The sequence below is a fragment of the Prionailurus bengalensis genome, chromosome E1 (assembly GCF_016509475.1).
Source record: "Prionailurus bengalensis isolate Pbe53 chromosome E1, Fcat_Pben_1.1_paternal_pri, whole genome shotgun sequence".
NCBI lineage: Eukaryota > Metazoa > Chordata > Mammalia > Carnivora > Felidae > Prionailurus > Prionailurus bengalensis.
The window spans coordinates 28,522,093-28,546,603 of NC_057347.1; the positions used below are offsets into that span (position 1 = coordinate 28,522,093).

At 39.8% G+C, this 24,511-nt stretch overlaps 1 protein-coding gene and 1 long non-coding RNA gene across 5 annotated transcripts; both read left to right on the top strand.

Moving 5' to 3' along the window:
- The first annotated feature begins 4,293 nt into the window (after positions 1–4,293).
- Positions 4,294–7,041, top strand: LOC122485332. Its single transcript, XR_006297838.1, has 2 exons — positions 4,294–6,571; positions 6,803–7,041. It is a non-coding gene; the product is annotated as an uncharacterized LOC122485332 (long non-coding RNA).
- Positions 7,042–8,522: 1,481 nt separating this feature from the next.
- Positions 8,523–12,680, top strand: SRSF1 (serine and arginine rich splicing factor 1). Of its 4 annotated transcripts, none has more exons than XR_006297840.1 (5): positions 8,527–9,212; positions 9,621–9,805; positions 10,179–10,351; positions 11,117–11,235; positions 12,157–12,680. XR_006297840.1 is itself a non-coding variant. In XM_043583963.1 (4 exons), exons 1-4 carry the CDS (start codon positions 9,019–9,021, stop codon positions 11,153–11,155), a joined length of 591 nt encoding a protein of 196 aa, XP_043439898.1. In that variant the 5' UTR covers positions 8,523–9,018; the 3' UTR covers positions 11,156–12,680. The 4 variants fall into 4 exon arrangements, 2 of the variants coding, with proteins under 2 accessions (XP_043439898.1, XP_043439897.1); XR_006297839.1 differs by having other exon boundaries at positions 8,576–9,212; positions 10,553–11,235; XM_043583963.1 differs by having other exon boundaries at positions 8,523–9,212; positions 11,117–12,680.
- The last annotated feature ends 11,831 nt before the right edge of the window (positions 12,681–24,511 follow it).

Consider the following 24,511-nt stretch of genomic DNA (forward strand, 5'->3'; position numbering starts at 1 on the left):
GGGCATAGGTCTTCAGAGCCTGAATAAGAACCCCTGTAAAATTAGTGGGAACTTCTGTGTGAAGGGCATTCTACTGCTAGTTGACTTCTACATGCTATCACATTTAATCTTTACATAGACGCTGGGAAGTACTATTATTATCCCCATTTTATAGATGAAGAAACAGAGGCTTACGTTAAGGGACTTGTGCAAAATCACACAGCTAGTAAATAGTACAGGGGATTTCAACAGAAGCCCGTCTTTCCACCACACCAGAGTCCTGGATTCCAGAATAGGACACAGAGAGTAATGCCACTGCCTGCCCGTGGTTGCCATTATGCAACAAGTGAGACCTTGGTTATTTTGTTAAGCCACTGAAATTTCTGGGACCGTTGTATTACTGCAGCCTTACCAAACAGAAGTTGGTTGAAGCATGTTTATTGACTGTTTGTTTATAGTGGTGTAAACTTTGGAAACTGATTTAATAACTTGGTACTGTGCAAATCATGCTTAGTGAGAGCCTCTATTACTCTATACTATCCCCAAGTATCTCCTTTGATTTAGGAGAAAGGCTCAAAAATGATCGGCACTCCACAGGGAAGAAGACTGAATCTGTGGCAGTATGGCTTTGGCATTCAAATAGTTGAATATAAATTGCTGCATCAACATCTAGATAAATAAATTGTTTTAAGGGCAATTAGAGTATTTGAAGAATACATTGTCACATGGAATTGTAACTGGAGCCCCAAATAGTCCTATGTGTACTTGCAAACTAAGAGTTTATAAGAAACTTTCTGGAACTGTGACTTGAGAAAACATTATTAGAAGAAATGCCTAGGGGCACCTGGGTGGCTCAGTCAGTAGAGCATAAGACTCTTGATCTCAGGGTTAAAGTTCAAGCTCCATGCTGGGTGTAGAAATTCCTTAGAAATAAACTTTTTTTTTTAAAGAAATTTCTATAATTTTTTTAAAACCTGGATTTAGTTGAGGCTGAAAAAACCACGTTAGAGTGATAAGCAGTTATTGTATCCAAAAAGGTGAAAGATCTGAGTAATCTTTTAGACTGTTTCTTTTGTGTTAAGAAGCCTACCTAATGGGGCTTTCTAGTTGCACCAATTTAAAGCAACACCCACTTGCTCATTTTGAGAAAAACTATAAAGAAAGCTTTTTTCTAAATGCAGATATTTTAGACTGAGAAGCTGAAAATACTGCTTGGGCATATAAATTGTTTTCGGTGAATTCGTGCCATGCCTCTATAAAATTATTATAGAGGCTTAGGAACGTATGGATAGAAATACTTCTTACCTCATTACTAATGTAGATATGTTTTTGTGGGGATGGCTTGTTTAAGCTGTTGCTTGCACTGTCCAAACTGAGATCCAAAAGGTTACATAAAGGCTATTGAGACCTGTTTTTCAGCTCTTATTAGAGGAACCGGAAAAGGAAAAATGTACTGGACTATGTTGGGCTGGCAAGATTCATCCTTGCCTATGTACTGGGAGTGTCCTACATGTGGTTTAAATTGTGAACACTCCAGACTTCAGAAAATACATCAATGTCAGCCCATTATGACCTGATGAAATTGTTCTGGTGGAGTTGGAGGGAGAGGTTATATTTCTGCAGAAAAGAGAGGAAGTTCCTCTAAAGGCAAACATTCTCATTCTCAATCATCTTATATAAAGACAGATTCCAAGACAGGAAATGCAGATTCTGAGCCAAGGGAAAGAATTTTTCTCCCCTGGAGTCTGGATTCTACGGAGAGTAGACAGTAACTTGGAAGAAATCGCAGCTGGTGAGGCAGAGTGGCTCCTGGACACATGCAAGCAGGTGTGAGCCAGACAAGGAAGAACCTCATGGGCATGGGTCTAGATTATAGACTACCCAGAGGTCCAGCATGATGGTACCAACACCAGCCTAAAAGCCAGTGGGATCCTAGAACTGTAGAAGACGATCTGCGACTTTTAGAAATTTCATCTGCAAACCCCACAGTGAGTGGACATTAACAGATACTTCCTTAGACCAAAGCCTGTTATGAACTCTTTGCAGGTCACATTACTTCCATGCAAGAATGGTTCCAAAGACCTGCACTCTTGCACTGGCAATTCTGAGTCCACTAGACTACAAAAGAATGTAGCCCAAAGAAGCAGAGCAACAGCTCCTCTTCAAAGCTGGTCCAAATGGCAGGGCAGTTGGTTGCCAGCAGGTCTTGGTACCCTATCCCTAAACTGCAGTAATGGCTGATGAAGCGTGAGTAAACAATGAGTCACTTGAAAAGCGTACTACTTATGTTTACAAATATTAGCAATGTAAGTAAGATATTACCCATGACAAAAACACTACAGAGAGAGGGAGAGAGAGACCATGACAAAACTGAATTTTTGAATTAGGTTTAAGTATTAAAAAAATAACAAAAGCAGGTTATTTTTCCTCCCAGTCAGAGGTTGGCAAACTTTTTCTGTAAAGAGCCACATGGTAAATGTTTTAGGCTTGTGGGCCACGGAGTCTATGTTGCAACTACTCCACTCTGCAAGTAAGTCTAGAAAAGTAATTCTAAGAGTTTTCAGCTAACCTGGAATACCTTTTAAAACAATAAAGAAAAAATAGTCATACTCTCAAAACTTCAAATAAAAAATTTTATTGAAATTATCTCGGGGCGCCTCGGTGGCTCCATCTGGTAAGCGTTCAACTTCAGCCCAGGTCATGATCTCATGGTTCGTGGGTTTGAGCCCCACGTCAGGTTCTATGCCGACATCTCAGAGCCTGGAGCCCACCTTCAGATTCTATGTCTCTCTCTCTCTCTCTCTCTCTCTCTCTCTCTGCCCCTCTCCCACTGGTGTTCTCTCAAAAATAAATAAATATACATTTTTTAAAAAGATACATTTTAGGGCACCTGGGTGGCTCAGTTAAACGTCCAACTTTGGCTCAGGTCATGATCTCAGGGTTTGTGAGTTTGAGCCCCACACTGGGTCTTGTTGACAGCTCAGACCCTGGAGCCTGCTTCGGATTCTGTGTCTCCCTCTCTCTCTGCCCCTCCCCAGCTCCCACTCTGTCTGTCTGTCTCTCTCTCTCTCTCAAAAATAAATATTAAAAAGAAATTTTAAAAAGAAATTATTTCCAATATAATACATGGTAGCATTAACATATAATACTATTACTACTAATAATCATAGCTAATATTTACATAGGACTCACACTGTCAAAAAAGGGTAGCACTTCTAGCAAATAAAGCATATCTGCTATTTTTTAAAAGATTTTTTTATGTTTATTTATTTTGAGAGTGAGTGAGCAGGGGGAGGGGGAGAGAGAGAGGGAGAGAGAATCCTAAGCAGGCTCAACCCCATCCGCACAGATGTGGGGCTTGAACCCATGAACCATGAGATCGTGACCTGAGCTGAAATCAAGAGCTGGACGCTTAACCAATTGAGCCACCCAGGTGCCCCTGAAGATTTTATTTTTAAGTAATCTCTATATCCAACATGAGGCTCAAACTCACAACCCCCAAATCAAGAATTGTGTGCTCTACCAACTGAGCAAGCCAGGTGCCCGTCTGCCATATTTTTTTAACAAAATTCCTTAAAGAGCCAATTACCCCAATTAGGGAATGTACAATATGAAAAGAGTTTTAATTTTTAAGAGAAAGAACTAAGCAGGAAGAGGGAGTAATGATAGTAACAGGAAGAAGAAGACATGGTGAAAATATATCTTTGTAACAGACAATTTTAAGAGCTGTTTTCCGGCAAAATCATATTCTATTGTTATTAATAATGGGACCTTAAAGGTGGGAAGAATTAGCCAAAAACAAAACAAGAAGAATCAAAGAATAAGGGAAGCCAGTCCTAAAATAAGATTACCAAGGGGCACCTGGGTGGCTCAATCAGTTAAGCATCAGACTTCGGCTCAGGTCAAGATCTGACGGCTCATGAGTTGAAGCCCCGTGTTGGGCTCTGTGCTGACAGCTCAGAGCCTGGAGCCTCCTTCAGATTCTGTTCTCCCTCTCTCTTTGCTCCTCCCCAGCTTGCATTCTGTCTCCGTCTCTCAAAAATAATAAAAAATAAACAATTTTTTTAAAAAATAAGATTACCAAGACTGTATTATTAGATGACTTATTTGGGCCTGTAAAGTGGCCATCATTATTATGCTGTGGAATGAAAAATAATGCTTGTACCCATTGTGTCTACCCACTGGTAGCAACACGACGAGGTTTCCATAGAAACCTTCTCATCTAATTCTGCTCATCTAATGCCCCACCTCTTTCAAACAGCAGTCAGCAAATGGTCAGTAATATTCATTTTAACAGAGATTTTACTGGTAGGAAGTTATAGTAGAAATCTGTCCTCAATATAGTTTATTAAAGAGGAGACAAATATAAATGAAATAAAAAGATATATGCTATTTCTTCCTTTTTCAGAGAATATTTTTATCACTGAAACAAGCAGAACAAGGGAATAGAGTCATGCAAATGAACTGTTCCTGGAGGGAACTCCTATACACAGCAGAATCAAGTGCTCCTAATCTTTGGGTCTCTTCGCCCAGAAAAATAACAGTTATCCCCAAGGAAGACAGTAGGGATTGACACGTGTGTATGGAAAACAGGATTTCCAGATTTGGAAAGATGTATTTCAGTGCAAATTACTCTAGAACACTCCTAATTCCCAATGCCCTTAGAGAAATGGTACTAAAAAACTAAAAATGGTATTAAAAAAACACAATTTTATTGAGTTATAATTTACATACTATACAATTCATTCGCTTTGTGTACAATTCAATTATTTCTAGTATGTTTACAGAGTTTCATAACTATCACCACAGGTACAGAGATTTAAGTGTTTGGCAAATCACTGAAAACCTGCGTCTTGTAATTTCAACTTTCATGGTAATTAACTCTTTGAATTTTTTTTCTCAAGTAATTATTTCCAGGATAAAATATAGTGCTGACACTAGTATATACTTACTAAATTGAATCAAAAGGCTTGAAAATTTTTTGAGGAAGTTTTCATAAATAGCGACAGTGCTGAAAATAAGGCAGTTTCTGAGAATTAAGCTAGTAAAATCTATACTTAGTAGATTAGTTGGTTGTGGGAGCAATCCATAAAACTGCCAGTGAATGTGTAAGTGAGGAGTTTACAAACACTCTGAATCCTTAATTAAGATGAAGATGGGGGTGCCTGGGTGGCCCAACTCTTGATCTCAGCTCAGGCCATGATCTCAGGGTCCTGAGTTCAAGCCCCACACTGGGCTCTGCGCTGGGCATGAAGCCTACTTGAAAACAAACAAACAAACAAACAAACAAACAAAAAAGATGAGGATATAATCTCAGGAGGCAAGGTGGAAGTGGCTGTAATTTGGTCCGCAGAAATCTAATCAATTGTCTAGTATACTGTTTAGACAAAGTCTATGTGCAGATTAGCCTACAGAAAGAGAATTGCCAATCTTTACCCAGCATTGTCCAGGGAACAGACCCACAAAACCTATGGAGGTATGAGTTTTCCTGTCTTTGAAGAGGTATACTCTGAGATGGGGCAGGGATCATTTTTTCAGGCCTCGCCATCGTCTCAATGAAATCTCTCAAAACAATTCGCCTCATTTTGCTTTGATTCCTCATTTACTAAGCAACTGTCTGATATGCTTTCCAGACCCGCCAAAACAGTTATCTTTGGTTTGTATAATTTGAGCATCCTGGCTACCAAAAATTAATCTGTCCCCAACAAATGAACAAATGACTTGGTTTATTTTCTTAGTTTTTGCTCTTGTGGACTAAAATATGTTAATCAACTCTGGGACATTGATATTACTATCACACCCGGAACTGTAATAATCACCAAACTAATGTCATCCTGGGAAATCTCGATAAATGGCCAGACTTTTCCTGCTACATCCTGAATTCATCATGGACCCCAGAGCCTATAATTTGGTTACGTTCAAATACAATAAAAGGAGCCAACAGAGGAACAAGAATGTCTTATTCACTCTATATTAAATTCTACTTGGGGCGCCTGGGTTGGCTCAGTTGGTTAAGTGTCAGGGTCATGTTCGGCTGGGGTCATGTCTCACCGTTTGTGGGTTCGGCCCTGCGTTGGGCTCTGTGCTGACAGCTCGGAGCTTGGAGCCTGCTTCGGATTCTGTGTCTCCCTCTCTGTCTGCCCCTCCCCCCACTCACACTCCGTGTCTCTCAAAAATAAATAAAATTTTTTTTAATTAAAAAAAAATTTCTACTTGTATTCCTCTGAACTGAACAAAATCAGAAATGACTGCATTAAATTGGACAAGAATAAATCAAAGCCAATTCACAATTTTCTTATTTTTCTGGAACAAAAATGTCTTGAAATTAAAAGCAACTATGTTTAAATCACTTCAGTTATCATTAACATTATTCAACAGATGAACTTGAATAACTCTTAAGTGGAGGTATAAAATAACAAAGTGTGCTAACTAAATAACTATTGAATGAACCAATCAATACATGATATGCCTGCAACTTTTTAAAAAAGTCTCATCTCTTCTGCTACTAACTGAATAGGACAGGGCTAGAAACTGAATCAATTTGTCGAAATAGTGTCTTTTTTGGTCAGCTTCTCATCTTAAAAATGATCAGGTTCGGGGCGCCTGGGTGGCGCAGTCGGTTAAGCGTCCGACTTCAGCCAGGTCACGATCTCGCAGTCCGGGAGTTCGAGCCCCGCGTCAGGCTCTGGGCTGATGGCTCGGAGCCTGGAGCCTGTTTCCGATTCTGTGTCTCCCTCTCTCTCTGCCCCTCCCCCGTTCATGCTCTGTCTCTCTGTCCCAAAAATAAATAAACGTTGAAAAAAAAAATTTTTAAAATGATCAGGTTCTTTTGTTTTTATTAAAAGCTCACTGTCAAAAAAATATCATTGAAGGATACTCAGTGAAGGATGGTCTGAAAGATAATCTGTCCTTCCCTCTAACATTTTCAGAGATTTTTTCCCCCTGTGAGAATCTAGACACCCCTTTAAGAATCTGATTACAATTTCAAATCCTCTTTGAAGAAAAAGTACATGCACATATACACACAATTTTGGAAACCATCACAGAGAGTTCAAACACAACCAGAGATCCTCTATGGGTCCGTTGAGGATCAAATTGAATTTGTATTTTGGGATCACTCAGACGTTTGTAAAATGCACTGTCAACTTTTAGAACTAAGAAAACATGCCATTCTCCTAAACAACCTATTTTTTAATTTCAAAGGCATTTAGACTTTTGAATATACTTGTGTTCCCTTCTTTACCATGACTTCCGGAATGAGCTGAGTGAGACTTGCAGTGCATCTTTAGGAACCGATCAGGATATTACTGCTGGCATTTTGTGTAGTAACCTCACCCTGATTTCACCTTAATCCCTCCCTGCTTATTTTCCCATTCGCCCTGAGTTCTTGGTCCAGTTCTAATAATGTTTTATGGTATCTCCGTAAATTGCCTCACACACATCCTTGGGGACTGTTGCAAACAAATACAGAATATGAAGAAAATCATCCTTAAACACAGGGTGCAGATGTTTTAGCATATTTATGACTGCAGAGTTTTCTTAAAAATTGAACTCATTACTAATATTTTAAAAACCCAACACTTCACATAAAAATCCAGACTTCAGGGGCGCCTGGGTGGCGCAGTCGGTTAAGCGTCCGACTTCAGCCAGGTCACGATCTCGCGGTCCTTGAGTTCGAGCCCCGCGTCAGGCTCTGGGCTGATGGCTCGGAGCCTGGAGCCTGTTTCCGATTCTGTGTCTCCCTCTCTCTCTGCCCCTCCCCCGTTCATGCTCTGTCTCTCTCTGTCCCAAAAATAAATAAATAAATAAATAAATAAATAAATAAATAAATAAATAAATAAACGTTGAAAAAAAATTAAAAAAAAAAATCCAGACTTCAGAGGTCTCTCTAAACAAGTTCCTAACTCCCTGGGCCAGCAGGCAAGAGGGCTCAGTCCTGAGCAGCAACAGTGGTCTCCAGTGGTCACAGTTCTCACGCATCCATTTTGCTCGTTTATATTACCTGAGAGGCCCGGAAGGAGTTCATAAAAGGGAACAAACTTCAAGATTTTGCACACACACACACACGCTTTTCTCGTTCTTTCAAAGGGCTGGATACATAACAGGCACATCACTCTTCAAGCCTTCACTGGACCTCTCCTCTGAGGTAGGGCTAGGCAATTAAAGAGAAGCTGAGGTCTGAGTCCTGGCTGACTGAATACAGCTCAAACCACCGCCACTACATCAAGGTGTGTTGAATTGAGCCATACAAAGTTAAGTTTTAAACCGACGGTGGAACGGTACTTGGTGCAAAGTATTTACCAAGGAGTCTAAGCTGGGTTGCCCTAAATGAGACCCTTATCTAAGCAGCTCACCGCCTGAGCGCAGGAAAAGGGGCGGGAATACAAAGTCAAGCCTCGGCTCCTGATTGAATCACAAGCCTGAATCACAAGCGGCGGAACTCCTGGACTAGCAGCACTCTCCGAGAATGTCCGCGTTTCCGGAGCAACGGCCAGGTCCCTTCCCCTTTAACTCCGCCCCCGGCAGTCTTTCCCGCCAAAGGCCGTTAACGCCGCAGAGCATTGTGGGACACAGCTCAAGGCTAGGTTTCACCAAAGGCTTTCAAGGCGCGGACTTGTTTTTAAAAGGGACTCGTTCCTGGGAAGGTTGAGTATCCTTTAAGACTCGTCAGGGATTAGTAGCCCGTTTACCGATGGATCTGTGTTTAATTCTTACCAAACGACTGGTCACTTCACTGGCAAGCCACTCCGCAAATCGGAACGCGGGGAACTTTTTTCTCCCCTCGCGCGGAGGGTGACGTCGCACGTGCGTGAGCGTACCTATCGCAGTGCCCGTTACGCTCTTGCGCGTGCGTACTGAGATCGAATAGCTGCTTCCTCCCGCTTCTCTTCCTCCCTCCCCCCATATCCGTGCGCCGAGCTGATAAAGGCGCCATTTTGGAGGGGCCGCGGGAGACGTGGTGTCGCTGCGGGCTCGCTCTGCCGTGCGCTAGGCTTGGTGGGAAGGCCTGTTCTCGAGTCCGCGCTTTTCGTCGCCGCCATGTCGGGAGGTGGTGTGATTCGTGGCCCGGCAGGGAACAACGATTGCCGCATCTACGTGGGTAACTTACCTCCAGACATCCGAACCAAGGACATTGAGGACGTGTTCTACAAATACGGTGCTATCCGTGACATCGATCTCAAGAATCGCCGCGGAGGACCGCCCTTCGCCTTCGTTGAGTTCGAGGACCCTCGGTGAGGCGGCCCGGGGCTTGCGGCCTTGAGGCAATAAGTTGGGAGTAGTTGGGAAAGGCCTTGATACAAAGAATGGGGAGGTGGGCTCTTAGGTTGGGGGTAAGACGATGTCGCCCATGCAGGAGTCGAGTAAGGAGCCGAGTCGCTGTGGCTTCTCTGGTGACTGGGCCCATGGACGTCCCCAGAGCGGACTTTCGGTCTCGGAGCGGGAAACTGAGGCGCTGAGGGCTGGTGTAGTGGTCGGGAACCTGGCGTGCTTCTGGGTGGGGGAGGGGCCATTCCTATTATGCAGCGCATGTGGGCTCTTCATGCTGGGTGCGCATGTGCGGGGGGCCGCTAGTTCCCGACTGAGTTAGCTGCCCCTCCCGGTCCTTTTTCTTACGCCTTTTGCTTTCTGTGATCACGCAGAGACGCGGAAGACGCGGTATACGGTCGCGACGGCTATGATTACGATGGATACCGTCTGCGGGTGGAGTTTCCTCGAAGCGGCCGTGGCACCGGCCGAGGCGGCGGCGGGGGTGGAGGTGGCGGGGCTCCCCGAGGCCGCTATGGCCCCCCATCCAGGCGTTCTGAAAACAGAGTGGTTGTCTCTGGTGAGTTTACTGTTCGTGTGGGTTGTTGAGAAGGGACGGAAACCACTTTTAAGTTTTTCCTTGCGTGAGCAGTGTTGACAAATGCAAGTTTTTGTGATAGGTCTTAAATTAGTTGCTCGGGTAAATTTAGTAACAAGGAACACTGTAGTGGAGATATACCTGTTACCACGTAGTTATTTACTATTAGGTTGAGTACCTAGAATATGAAGATCTTTGCTTTGCAAGTAAGTTTGGACTCTGGATTCCAGGATCTTAGCAGCTCTTAACCTAGGATCTTGAGTCTAATTAATTTTAAAGGAGTTTTTGTTCTAGTGTAAATTTCAAGTTTAATGTGAAATATAGAGTGAGTGGTGTTGAAAAAATACCTTTTTAGGACTGCCTCCAAGTGGAAGCTGGCAGGATCTGAAGGATCACATGCGTGAAGCAGGTGATGTATGTTATGCTGATGTTTACCGAGATGGCACTGGTGTCGTGGAGTTTGTACGGAAAGAAGATATGACCTATGCAGTTCGAAAACTGGATAACACTAAGTTTAGATCCCATGAGGTAGGTTTTTTACACTTACTCTTTTCTTTGGCCAGAATTGGATACAGTGGTCTTAACAGTGGAATTTGAAGGTAAGATTCAGGCAAGGGTGTCCAAGTAAAGTACCAGATTTCTGGTTTTAGTTACATTGTATTCGTTCAGCATGCCTGAAGACAGGTGAAAGCTTAGATCTTTCAATCGAAAGTTCTGTCTATTCAATAGGGAGAAACTGCCTACATCCGGGTTAAAGTTGATGGGCCCAGAAGTCCAAGTTATGGAAGATCACGATCTCGAAGCCGTAGTCGTAGCAGAAGCCGTAGCAGAAGCAACAGCAGGAGTCGCAGTTATTCCCCAAGGAGAAGCAGAGGATCACCACGCTATTCTCCCCGTCATAGCAGATCTCGCTCTCGTACATAAGATGATTGGTGACACTTTTTGTAGAACCCATGTTGTATACAGTTTTCCTTTACTCAGTACAATCTTTTCATTTTTTAATTCAAACTGTTTTGTTCAGAATGGGCTAAAGTGTTGAATTGCATTCTTGTGTAATATCCCCTTGCTCCTAACATCTACATTCCCCTCATGTCTGATAAAATGTATTTTAAGTGATGTCATAGACAGGATTGTTTAAATTTAGTTAACTCTCCATGCTCTTCAGACTGTGATATTGTGTAAATGTCTATTCTGCTCTGGTTTGTGTGAACTGGGGATGTTGGGGGGTGTTTGTGGTTATCTTACCTGGGGAAGTTCTTATGTTTATCTTGCTTTTCATGTGTCTTTCTGTAGACATATCTGAAGAGATGGATTAAGAATGCTTTGGATTAAGGATTGTGGAGCACATTTCAATCATTTTAGGATTGTCAAAAGGAGGATTGAGGAGGATCAGATCAATAATGGAGGCAATGGTATGACTCCAAGTGCTATTGTCACAGATGAAATTGGCAGTATTGACCTTATACTAAAAGGCAAGGGTTTAAAGTGATTATATACATCTACCTTAAAACACTTGCAAACATCTTATGCAGTTATCTTTAGCTACAATTGCTTTGCTCTTTAAACCTTGGCAATTGTGGCAAATGTTACATTGCCCATTTTGTAACAGTTTATTTTGCTCCCTTCCCCCCTTTTTTGTTTTAATAGGGACTAATGTGGGAAGAACTGGCTAATTTGTCACAGTGCTTAGTTACAACTGTTAATGTGTGACCTGCTGTTGGTGTACATGTGGGTACAGGGTGTCTTTAATTCCAACCAGATAGAGTATAATATCAATACTGCTAAATCTGCATGTCCTCTGTGTGACTGATATAGCGTTGCTATTTCATTTTTTTAAGACAAAATGAAAGCAAAATAGAGAATTCCAATGTATCGGTGTAGATAATCTAGTTGGGAATACTTTTTAAGTCTCACCTTCCCCTTTTAACTAATATTCATAATTGACTCGTTTAAAACACTTTAATTTACAAATTAAATTGCAGATGGGAGCATTAGGTTTAGTTTAGACTTAGGGTGGGTAGCAATACCAGTAAACTTTTCAACTACATAACTTTTTGCAACCACAAAACCTGTAATACGCTGTACAGTAACAAGTGTTGGCATTATCAGTTGAACTGTAAATATAAAATGCTTCTTCCAATTAGTCTCTATGATGATTAAGTTTCTAAAATTTATCTGAACACCATTCAGAAACTTGTTTTGGGGAATTTGATAGTTATTGATGTACATCTGTTAAACTGATGACAGACATAACTCATCATTCCCCAGAAACCTTTTTTGATTACAGTATCTAACATTTTGCCTCCTCTTTTTTGGTTTTGCTGGTTATAAAGGTTTGGATTGGAGAGGGCTCACTGGATCCCAATCCTTGGAGCTGGATCATTGGATTCAAATCATAATGTGGATAGGATAGGGAGGATGAATTACAAGGATTCATGGAGCGGGATCAGATTACCAGGAACATAGGAGTGGATTCCTGCCCCAACCAAACCGCATTCGTGTGGATTTTTTTTTTTTTTTTTATTCAACTTAATTGGCTATTCCAAAGATTTTTTTTTTCCTATTTTTGACGATTGGAGCCCTTAAGATGCACGATGGAATTGTGTTTTGCATTTTTTGGTAAAAGGAGCAAAGCGAGGACCTGGAGATAATACGCTGGAGCAATCTCCTTGGAAGGATTCAGCACGAGTAGATGGTAAACATTTAAAGGGGAAAGGGGGGGTTTGTTTAAAATAGTAAATCAGTAAGTCACTTCTAAATTTAAAGAACAAAATTGGAGTTGAAGAATAAGTAGGTTTCCAATTGGCTATTGCCGTTTTTCTTTGAAAAAAAAAAATAAACATTTTTTAAAAAACTATGCATGGTTGTCCTTTTTCCTCTTCATGTAAAATTTTAAGTGGGTGACTATCCGTTAATACTTTGATAAGATACTGATTCTTGTGTTATGTATTAGTAAATTAAAGCTTCTTGAAAGGTAATCTCTAATAAATGGTATTAGCCATCTCTTAATGTTAATTGTAAAAGTCTTCAGGGAGATAAGAAGGAATTTGGTGTATATAATATGGTAAATGGGATGATCTAGTTTCTGAAAGATAAGTTTCCCGTACTTTGACAAAAATGATTAGAAATTTATAGATGTTTATTTTTTGGTGATAATCTAGACAGCATAGGTTTTTGTGCAAAATTTGGGTAGTGACTAGTTAATGTTAACTTGGGGATAGTGTTGGAGATTGTCAAGCTCTTCTCAAAAATTGGTAAGTATTAAATGTTCAATTCACAGAAACAAATTACTTTGTTTTGAAATGTGAATACTACACTAGTATATTAACTGCTTATATTTGAGTGAATTATTGTTAATAAAAAGCTGGGCTTTAAAATTTTGCCTGTGAACCCTTGTCAACCATAAGATTATTCTGTATCCAAAACCTACCAGAGCAGTGATTTATAGCTTAGTCTGCTAGTTTTTGTATCTTTTTACTTGACAGCCCCTTGGTGCTAAATTTTCAGTGAATTGGGGAAGTAGATTTTTAGTTAAAATCCCTAATGTTTTTCTTTTGATTTCCTCATAGCTAGTCAAAAACCATCAAAACACATTTTTTGCACCCAAAAGAAATAACTAAATCTTAACATTTGCCTTGGATGCTAATCAGAGTTGGAAGCTGAATTTAAGACCACTATGCAGGTGACATAATTTCAAACCTAGAAAAAACTAGACCTGATCTTGGTGGTAGAGGAAATGGGCCCCGAGAGAGATTTGCATAAGGGCACCTAACCAAAACATGTAGATGAACCTTGTGGAATGTAGGGAGGAAGGGAAGGGATCTTAAGTTCAAAACAGATTCTTTATTTAAGTAAAGAACTTGGTATAGACTAAGAAAATCACTAGTTCTTATGCAAGAATTCAAAGTCCAATGTTCAAGAAGTGGAAAGATTTTTCCTATTAAAACTGACAAGTTCTGTTTTATGTGTAGAACATAAGTATTTTAAACAACTAATTTTGGGAAGGTTAATATGAGCTAGGCTTAAGCCTGTGTTCATTGAATGTGTTGGAAATCAGACCAAGATGAAAATGCCTTCACTCAAGATTGAGTGCATTAAACCTAAGTTGAAAGATGTATTCTACTAAAAATCATAGTAGTTCCAACCTCAGTAATTGAAGTGAGATGAGAAATGTGTCATAAATACGCTGTCTGAAGATGAGAGGACTTGACTGCATATTTATGAAAGATAGATGGGTGCGGGTCCAGACCGCTGGAAGCTGTGAGGGGAGATGTAGGCTTTGTTGGTTTTGTTTTGTTTTGTTTTGTTTTTTCCAGTCTTAGGAAATGAGTCCTAAACCTCTCCTGTTTTGGCAGCTACTAGGAGAAAGTCACATTGTTTTAGAACTAAAAAAGCTGCCCTGTATTGTTCCCCTTTTCTCTCCCTATTTGTGTCTCCTTAGAATAGTGTAGGGAACCTATAATTAGTTTGTTATTTTCTAACCAAGGAAAAACTCCTCTAAGTCTTTCTAAGAAGCAATTATTTTTCATAACGTCAGATTGAATAACCCACCTTGCTGTTCAGCCCACATCCTTCTGGAAACAAAAGGTAAGAAACCCATTTTCTGATTTGTAATTGTTTGGGATCTGAATTTTATTTCAAAATTTTGTTTACTAATTTTTTTAAGTTTTGTATAACAGATTTTCCTCATTTAAAATGTTTTTTCTCCTAAGTTTTATACTTTTATAAATTTTGAGTGTTCCCATGGACACTCATTGTAGTGTTTAAGTTGAATAAGATGGATTTAGAATTTCAGCTTTCTCAGTTTTATCTTTGAAACATCTTGCTCATTAGGGCTGACGTGGGGTTTTTTTGTTTTTTTTTCAAGTTTTCTGTGTAGATGAACTGCGTCTTTTCACTTTGTATATGAAGCGCTGAAATTACAAATTAAGTTATATGTATGTATTTATCATAAGTAGTAGTAAAAGCTATTAGGCTGAAGTTCTGTTGTTACATAACCATCCTTTGGTTTCACTTAGTTTTATCCCGGTATAGAGTGCAAAGGCAGAAAACAGGTTCACAATCTCTTATCCAAAAAACTCTGAAAACAAAATTTGTTGTTGAATGTAAAACCCGACCAGAATTGATGCCTTCATTTTGCACTTTCTGGGGCTACGCGGTCTTCTGCAGAAATATTGGTGTTTTGTTACACCGTTACCATAAGCTTTGCTGAGGGTGTTACATGATACAGGGGCTATATACCATATATTTTAATATTATAAAGTGAAAATGACTCTAAATTTCAAATACATTTGCCTCCACAAGTTTGGGTAAGAGATTGTAGAACTAATAGAATGAAGAGCTAAACCTGTATAACTTTGGGCTTGTGAGTGAAAAACCTGTTAAGTGTGGATCCTTTATTGAGATGTAAGTTCCCCATCTTTTTAGGCTGAAGCAGCCACGAGAAAAAAGGTATGACCCACATTTCTTTATATTCTGTCGCTGTTGTGGACTCAACAATTGTACTCCACTGAAGGAAATTCTGCCATCCTAGTGTATGTAGTGGTACATTTTATTCTTGGGGGGTAATTTTTTTCAGTACTTTACAGGAGTTTACATTGATCAGTCTGATCCTATATGAGAAGCTGGGATTGGCATGAAGTAATGAGATTATAAGGAAGCATCTGTTCATTGTGTTCATTTTGATTGCCTATTGAACAAATAGCAATCCTGGCAAAAACTTTAAAAAGAGGCCCAGGAAGTTAGACTTACTCCTGTGATTGAGGACTTTGGGGATGCTTCTTGATTAACTTCAAAAGCTATACCTGACAGGCTTACATTAAAGGTGGTTGTGATTTTGTAGGAATCGAATTTTTGTTACAAAAAGCACTTGATGCTTCTGAAAAAATAAATTGAATAAATTAGTCTTTGTCATGTAGAAGTTAATTTAGGCAGAAATAACCTCATAATAAACATTCTAATAAGTTCTGCAGCTGGGTTATTGGGGAGAGAAAATTTACACTTAACGCATACCTTTGCATTAAGGTGGTTGCAGTTGTAGGTAGGTGTGCAAAACAGATAGATGAAACAATACTTAAGATCTTGAGTTCTGCAGATCCTGGGTGTTTGTCTTTATCTCTTAAGCACAAAGGAGTTAACGCGCAACAGAGTTAAATGTCTTAACTCCTGTAATTTAGGACTGTAATCTGGCAACTATTGATAGAACTATCGGTGTGAAGATAGTGGAAATTGAGAGCCTCTATAGAATGCTATATTCATCTTCACCAAATATGAACAAAACCACTTGTAGGGATGCCAGATGTCTAATTTTCTTTTTCTTTTTTTTTTTTTTTTTTTAATATTCCGCTCCTGTTTGAATAAATGCTAGGGAAAACCGTATGGCCACTAGAGGGGGCTATTACACAAAATCAACCAGGAAATTATCCCTACTGTAAAACATCCCTAAAGCAAGGTGGAAAGCAACTGCCTTAATCCTATTAGCTTCAAAGTTAAGTGGGGTTTTTTGAGTAAGTTTCCTTACTATAACTTTACCTTTGCCTTCCCATCTGTTGAGTAGGAATCCATTTAGGTCTTGAATAGAGATTTACTAGTACTGAACGAACCTATAAAGAAAAATGTCTAGGTTTGGGGACTTAGGAGAAAACGCTGTAGGTGTGAATTTGCTTGTTTCCCTGTTTCCCTTGTACACCTACAGGTATAGATCAGTAAGGCCAGAAGTATAAGAATTGGATACAGGAGTAGATGTGCTACACAAAGCAATCTAGGCATAAAATCAGTCCTATACTAGGAAAAACAAATATGTATTCTGGGACCTTTGTTGCTTGTTTATATGACGTGAAACAGGTTTCTGGAATCTTCTTTCTTAGCATTACTGAAAGACTTAATGAGTATTAGTGTGTCTTAAAATCCTGCTTATTCATCAGGTTAACTGTTTACATTTGTCTGTTCTCTAGGCTTTGCTTAACTAGACACACAGTATCTTGTGACCATAAAGTCTGTACACATAGTTCTCTTGTCATGTTTACTTAATGCCATTTTATATTAAGAAAGCTTAAATTTCAGCATTCGTCATTCCCATCATTCCCCTCTCTATAACCTTATATTGCAAAAAAACTCAAAGGACACAAACTTAACTCTTGTTTAAATTCACTATAAAAATACTGTTAAAAATTTTTAGGTCCAGTCGATGATACAGTTTACTCAAGAAAATGGGTATGGGAGCACACACCTTAAAACATTGATGTTAGAAACTTGTATGCTTTGAAGAATAAGATTCTAAAAGAGCAAATAAAAGTATTTTTCCAAGAGAGAGCAGAATCAAGTTTACACAGAGGTTGCCTGCTTAACTAACATTTTATGTGGCAAGTGTAGCCACAGAAGGTGGTTGCTGACTAGCAGGCTTGGTGCAGGTTGGATTGAGAGGACTCTAGGTTGATTATGCCTGTGTCTTTAATCTTAGCAGTGTTAGCTATGGGGTCTCCTTAGCCGAACTTGTGAAGAAGCACTCTAAAACCAAAATTGTACAATTGGAACTCCAGAATTGACTGTAAAAGAAAAAAGCTGAACTTGGAGATTGTAAATTGCCAGAGGCATGGTAGAATTATGTCCTGAGGTGCTATTAGGGAAGCCTTAACACACAAAGTTGGGGATAAGTTTTCAAGTTGTGGCAACGATTAAGGTGTAAAACTTAGGAATGGACTGCTGTATCAGTCAAAAGACAACCGACAGCCTTTAAATGGGACTTGGAAGTACTGGGCTGAATCTCTCCTGCCCTTAAAGTGGCTTACTTGGAAATTTGAGTTAACAACATCTACTGTATGGTCAGTGAATTTTAAGTGTGGTTAGAATTTCATTAGTATCCTCACCGCAAGCCCCAACTGTCCACCAGCCACTGTTGGTACGGTGATTTTTTTTTTTTTTTCTCCCAATGAAAAATTTATCCTGTCACTCCCTACTAGAGTATTTTGAAACCTCATTGCTTGGAGGTTAGTCTTAGAAATAAGGCACCTGAGGCCTTTGGTAACCTAGCCCCCAGCCTACCTTTATAGCTTCATCTCTAGCCCTCCCCCTGATACGCTCCATATCCCAGGACGTGGTGTTCCCCAGCATTTCTTGCATTTGGTCCTAGTGTTTTTTTTCTCCTGCAGTGCCTTCCATCTCTTCATTTAGAGAGATTTAACATTGGATAGTATGTCAAAAATCACCTCCTGGAAACTTAATGCCCGTCATACGGACAGAATCATTCCTTTGTGTGTGGACACAGACTTGTGTGTGTGTACCTCGAGTATAGCTAGGTCACCTAGCTTGCTTGCACTATCCGGCCATCTACTTCAACTTCCTTGTTTCATGAATTTTAATTTCCTGAGGAACCAAGGTGGTGTCTGGCACGATAGTCACTAAATAAACTTATTTGAATGAGCACTATTGGTCCTTCCCCTGTTCCCACAGAGTATTTCTACTGTATCTTAACTTTTGCCATTCTGTCTTGATTATCAGTGAGTTGTTTATGTATCTGTCTTTTCTAACAGGTCATAACCTTTCTTCCTCCCCCTTCCAGGTATAGCACAAAATAGCTATGCACTGAATAGACACTCAAGATAATCATTCAATTGCTTTGGAAGAGAAACCTAGAAATTTGAATTATTTCCCATTCTGAGTATCTTGAATAAGTATAGGTCTATATTTTTTCTGTGTCTAAGTTGGGAATAAATCTTTGTTATTGATTGTGTAGTAGTAGAAGCTAAATATTTGTATGTAACATTAAAATATCATTTTCCATTCTGTGACCTCCTGGAGTGTTTCTAATTATTTTTGGAGACTTTTTTTTTTTTTTGAGTTATAAAATAAACCAAAAGTGACATCCACGTTTTAAGGCGTGAAATGTTGGCTGGCACTAAAACAAAGACAACTGAAAATGGTTCCTTTATCCTCTAAAACTAGGTAGTAAAATTGCATACCACTTTCTGTGTAACCAGTTTTTAGCCCAGTACCATTGTATCTACAACTTGAACTAGAGCTTATTTGCCAGATAACAGTTCAAAATGCTGTTCAGTTTGTGTTCCATCTCCATTTGCCATACCAGCATCCTTATCTATACACCCAAATTCGTTACTGAAGTGTTTTAGCTGATTTCATGTCAACTCCCTTAATACGAATCAACAATAGGTCTGCCTTTCCAATTTATCACTATTCTCAATCACATCTTCCCTTGCTCTGGTTGATTTGGTAAATAACAGACCATGCTTGTTTTTACTTTTGTGTGTTTGTAGACCTTTCTCCTTCCTTCCCCATTAGTCACCCTGAAGCTTCAAGTCCTGATCATCCTCTGTTAAACTTCATTCCTGAAACTATAAACTTCACATTTCTTCTCTGTGATGCATTTAATCTCACAAATTTATTTTATTACTCTCGGAAGTTTTGTGTTTTTTTAGTACCCAGTGAGGTTTCTGTAGAAGTATTTGTATCTCCCATTCAGCCAAATGCAGTGCTGAAAGAACTTTTATTCCTTAGAAGCAACACACTATAGAAGTCTATTTCACAAGCTTGGGTTAACTGGTTGGATTGAGAAAACTATTGTGTTCTTAACACTGCATCAAATAATGGCTCCTCAGATGTGAAACTAGGAAATTCAAATTTAAATTCTAACCTAATCCAAGTAACTTTTCCCATTATAATGTTGCCCCAAGATCAGTCTTACAAAGTCCAGAAGAAAGTTGTTTTTGTTTTTGTTTTTGTTTTGGTAAGCTGTGCACACTCTGAGAATAGATCAAGAATTGATGCTGTTGTCTCCCTAAGGGTAGAATGGTTCCCTCCTGGTGCTTCTTGCTATGTCTCCTTTTTACATCATTCTTAGTCACGGTTTTTAACAGAAGAAGCTTTAAATTACTTCCAGACTTTGTGGTCATACCTCAATGAGAATTCCTGCAGATTTCCCTTTGGGTTGGATTCTTTTGGTGGTTATTTATCCAAAAAGGCATTCATATGTGAAGATTTATATAGAATTTAGGAAATGGGTAATATATTTCCTTGGTTTGGGAGAATCTTAACATGACTCCGGGACCCTGCCCTGGTTAATTGTCTCAAAGCCAAGAGACTCAACAAACCTCTCCTTCACTACCAGCATCCCCGTTCCTTTTGCCTCTAATTCAACCACCCCTTCATGATCAGCTAAAGACGTAAGCATTCTTGGACTAATTGCACTATAATTCTGCTTTGCTTTTCTTCACATTTATATATTGTTGCATATGATGTATGAGCTTGCATGTTGCTTTTAATCTGTTGTATAATTGTTTTGTGTACATATATTTCCCCTGGCTACATAGTAAACTGAGCAAGCACTGTTAACTTTTTGACACTTCCAAGATGCTCATATGCGAATACCTTAATGTTTATGAATAAATCTGTTCATAAAATCCTATACAAGTGCACTGCATGGCTTAAGTAGTATGGTCCTCTAATCAGATTGGGCTTATTTCCAAAGTAGTGACTTCAAGGGTTCATGCCCTTGCTACCTTTTTTAAAGGAAAAATGCAAAGGCATTAAATACCTTATTCTCAATGGTAGTAGTTAACTATTCCATTAAATACTTTGATTCATTTTAATCTTGGAGTGGCATTAGCCTCATTTTGCAGTTGAGATAATAGGCTGAAAGATACTAAAAGTGACAGGCCCAGAACTTGAATCTTGTGACAAATTTGTTCATTTTACTACCACATTGCTTTTTTTTTTTTTTTTTTTTTTTTAAGCCAGCCTGCCTTTTTCAGTGTGGTGGTTTCTAGGGGCTTAAGTGAAAATCACCTGTAATATCCACCTGACGCCACCAGGGTGTCCCATGGTGCTGTCTTTGATCCATGTTTTAGTCTTAGTGGCTGTGGCCCAGAGCTCAGCAGCAGGAAGGTCAGGTGATCCCTGACTTTCTAGTATGCAGTACAAAGCCAGCATCAGAAATGCCCTTGCCCTCTTTTAACTCCTACTAGTCAGGCTAGCCTCAGGGCACAACCAGGGCTTGGCTAGCCACTCCTAACTGGGGGCAGGCCACAAAGGACAGTAAGATAGAAAAGACCCTGTGAATGGGTAAATGTCCACAAACATGCATTTGTTCTAGTAGCTGAATATACACTTAACACAAATTTGTATTAGTGAAAGAGATCCACTACAGAAAGATTGAATTGCTTTACTACTCGAGGTAGATGAATTTTAAAAGCCAATGTATGGTGACTTCAGTAATAGTCTGCATTACACTTAGCCCTGAGTATGTATACAACTTCTTAGGCATCCGTGTTGATATTTAACAATCCTTTATGATGATCTTTGGTGTTAAAGCTATAATTTATGTGAGAACTAATGAGGTGAAGTCTAGTAGTAAAGAAATCAAATGCCTGCTTTAAATTTTTTTTTCCTTCCAATCCTTTTTAAGCACTTCATACAAATGTCTATGATTATTTTCAAGTTTTAATTTCTCTACTGGGAGGAGCTCCATAAAAGTATGCCCAGTGACTAGTACAGTTCCAGACATTTAATAGGTGCTCAATTAATACTTATATATTGAAATAGCAAAACTTCCATAAAAGCTATGGGATGGTGATACATGAGCCGTTTCTCTAAGGAGAGAGTTAGTGAGCACTTTGATTTGTCTTTAAGCTGATTAGAACCCTTTTGAAGTGGGAAAGTAGTCCCTGAGAGGTCCTGGACTGCCTTTCAAAATATGAATGAAATATGTCATTCTGGGTAGAAATTAGCACAGCCTCAATTTGACCTTAACCATGCGGTATCTCTAAGATTAGGTGTTCACCAGGGCTCTTAGAGCTACCAGGATAGGCTTACTAAGTTAAACATTACTGATGGCAGATGTTCGGTTGGTAGTGCCCTTTTCCCTTACTGTTGCCTGTCTTCCCAGTGTGTCCCCATCCCCAAATTCTTGTGGTTTTAAGGAAATCACTGGAATAAATCCTAAACCTATCTGTAGTAGTCCAGTACCCTTTTCAGTTTTCTCATGTCTTTGTTGAGAGGCTAATCACAGATTACTGTACCAATTTGGACCCTTCTGTCTGCTTTGCCTAAGTGATCAGAATAACTGAGCTAAATTAACATATCAAACATATGGGGGCTTCCTCAAGCTTCATGAGTTTTTCTGAGTGTACTGTGTAGGGGACTGGATGAATAATTAGGAATAAAAATTACTAGTTCCAGTGTTCCTGAGAAGCATCACTAAAGGATTTTTTTCATCCCTTAATTATAAATCTGTAAATGCATTAATAGATTGTTCTGAAGATGCACTTCCATGTATGAAGAGTAAGTATATTGCCTTTCCTATGTAAAGTGCAAACTACTAAAAGGCAGAAATGTGTATCCTAACCCCCAGAATGCCTGTTTCTGGGATTACTTTATACCTACCTGATGCTCCCAGAAGCTTTTTCACCGGCTTAGATTGACCATTTGTGATTAAGTGTTGAATGAAAGGTGAGAAAAAGTGAAAGGAGAGGTGGGGCCGGCAGAGTAAGCTGGAAAAACGAGGAAATAGCTGGGAGCTGAAGGGGGGGGGGGGGGGTACTTATGTAAGGTCAGTAAAACAAAAAGAAGAGGACAGGGTCAGGCCTTGGGGCTAGAGAGCTAATTCTGTCAACTAGTAGAGATTTGTATGCTTTGTTGAAAAGAACTTCAGGAGAAAAATCTAGATTCTCCCATCTTCCCTGTTTACCAGAGTAAATTGTTCAAGTCAACCTACACTGTCTTCTAGGAATTCTGGTCCTCTTCAATTCTAGCAAAGAGCTTGTTGTCTCTGCTCAGGCAATCAAGGATACAATGTTTCGAGTAGTATTTGTGGATAGCTGTAAGCTTGATGTTTTATTCACAGCTTAAGGAGCAACTGTGGAGTACAGCTGTTGTCCCTATGTTGAGCTTTAACAGCTTGCCAGGTTCCTGCACCTGCTTGTAGGCCTGGACCCAATGACTGAGCTTTAGGCAATGTCTAGTTCAGGGACTGCTCAGGGTCAAGAAACATCTTTAAAGGAGTGAATTCCCTCCTTAGCCAGATGTTATGCTGTCGTGGCCTTGTGTTGCCATCTCTTGGCTTACTTTCTAGAGTGGAGCAGCCTTCCTAAAGCTTAGTCTAGCTAGTCTTGTGATGCCGCATCAGTGTCTTAGGTCACCACTGCTCACTTCTCTCATGCAGGGAGCATAATACATCAGTTCCTCAACACCTGTTTCATTATTCCCTGTTCCCTTTTTTACCAGGAATGGAGGGATCCACAGCAGAACATCAAATTGACCCGATGAGGCTTTTGCTTGATTCTAGGTCCATGAAAGGGAGAGGAAGGACTACGGACTCAGAAAGAGGGAACCATAAGATCCGCCTGTATTAATTAATATGCTAACTCTTTGGAGATTTCTGAGAAACACAATCCTTCCTGAATTCTGGACTACTAAATCTGGTGTGAAGAAATTATCAATGAGGTGTGTCTATCAGGGTTCGGGTTAAAGAATATTCATTTGATTTATCTGTTTTCGCTCCGCCCCTACTCTTCACGACATTTGGACAGGCATTAATAAGTAGTGATCTCTTGTTGCAAATGAATAGTGTTTTTCTGGTAATGCAGATGAAACAGCACAATGCTGTTCAGTTTCATTACATCCATCTTTTAACTAGTGGAATGTGTGTGGGGTGGAGGCTAAAGCCACTGAAAAGAGTTTTACCTCTGTACCAGAATAGCTTCATGTAAGGATTAAATTTATGTTTTTGCCTATTAGCATGATGATGTAACTGAGCTAAGCTTTTAGTTGGGTTTAGGCCCACCAAGTTTGTGTGACTTGTTAGGTATCAACTTTTTTCCAAGCTGAGCCATTACCCGGGGCTTGGGGCATCTGAGGGCAGGGAGGAACAGGTGGCCAAAGGAGAAATGTTTGGTGCCTGAGAGTATGTTTTCCAGTTGTATTGAATTTCTTACTTGGTGTATTTTTGACCTGTCTTACTTTCTTTCCTTCTTATGTGCTATGCTATTTTGCTGGCTATTTGTTAGATGTTCTCTGTCATTTAGGAGTTGTGAAACGGAAGTTAGCTTTTCTACTTAAATGCTTTGTGGATGGAACTGATAGGTTTAACACTGATTTCTGGTAGCTTCTTTCTAGAAGAGTTAAACTGATAAATGTGTTTCTGTGGCTTTGGACTTGTTTTTGGCATCTTGGGGATGTGACCCTTCTTAGAAACAAGTGTTTTAGAACCCTCAACTACTAGCTGAACTAAATGCCTACCAGGAAAATGAGTGGATTTATTTCCTTTACCTTTGTTCTCTGTGATTGTCTAGCTGTCAAGGAACTTAAATAGGTATTCAGAGAAAAAAATTCTCCCTTGTTTCCCCTTCCTCACCTTACCAGTTAAAGCAGAAATAACTAGTGATGACACTTTAGGTGGTAGAATTGAAACACAAACCCAGCTTCTGACCACATGGGCCACAGGCAATTGGCTTAAGCCCTTAGTGTGGTTATGAAGTTGGGGTGGACTGGAAGGGGGTGGGGAGATTACTTCTGCTTTCCTCCTGAGAAGCTTGGCTGGGTGTTGTTGTTTTGGTTTGGTTTGGAGGAGGGGGGCGGGGTGCTTCCTTTGGTAAAATGTTCTTCCTTTCCTCCTTGATTGCACTGAGGCTGGTAATGAAGGGTAAACACTTCTCTCTGGCCAATGTTTTTTTGGTATTT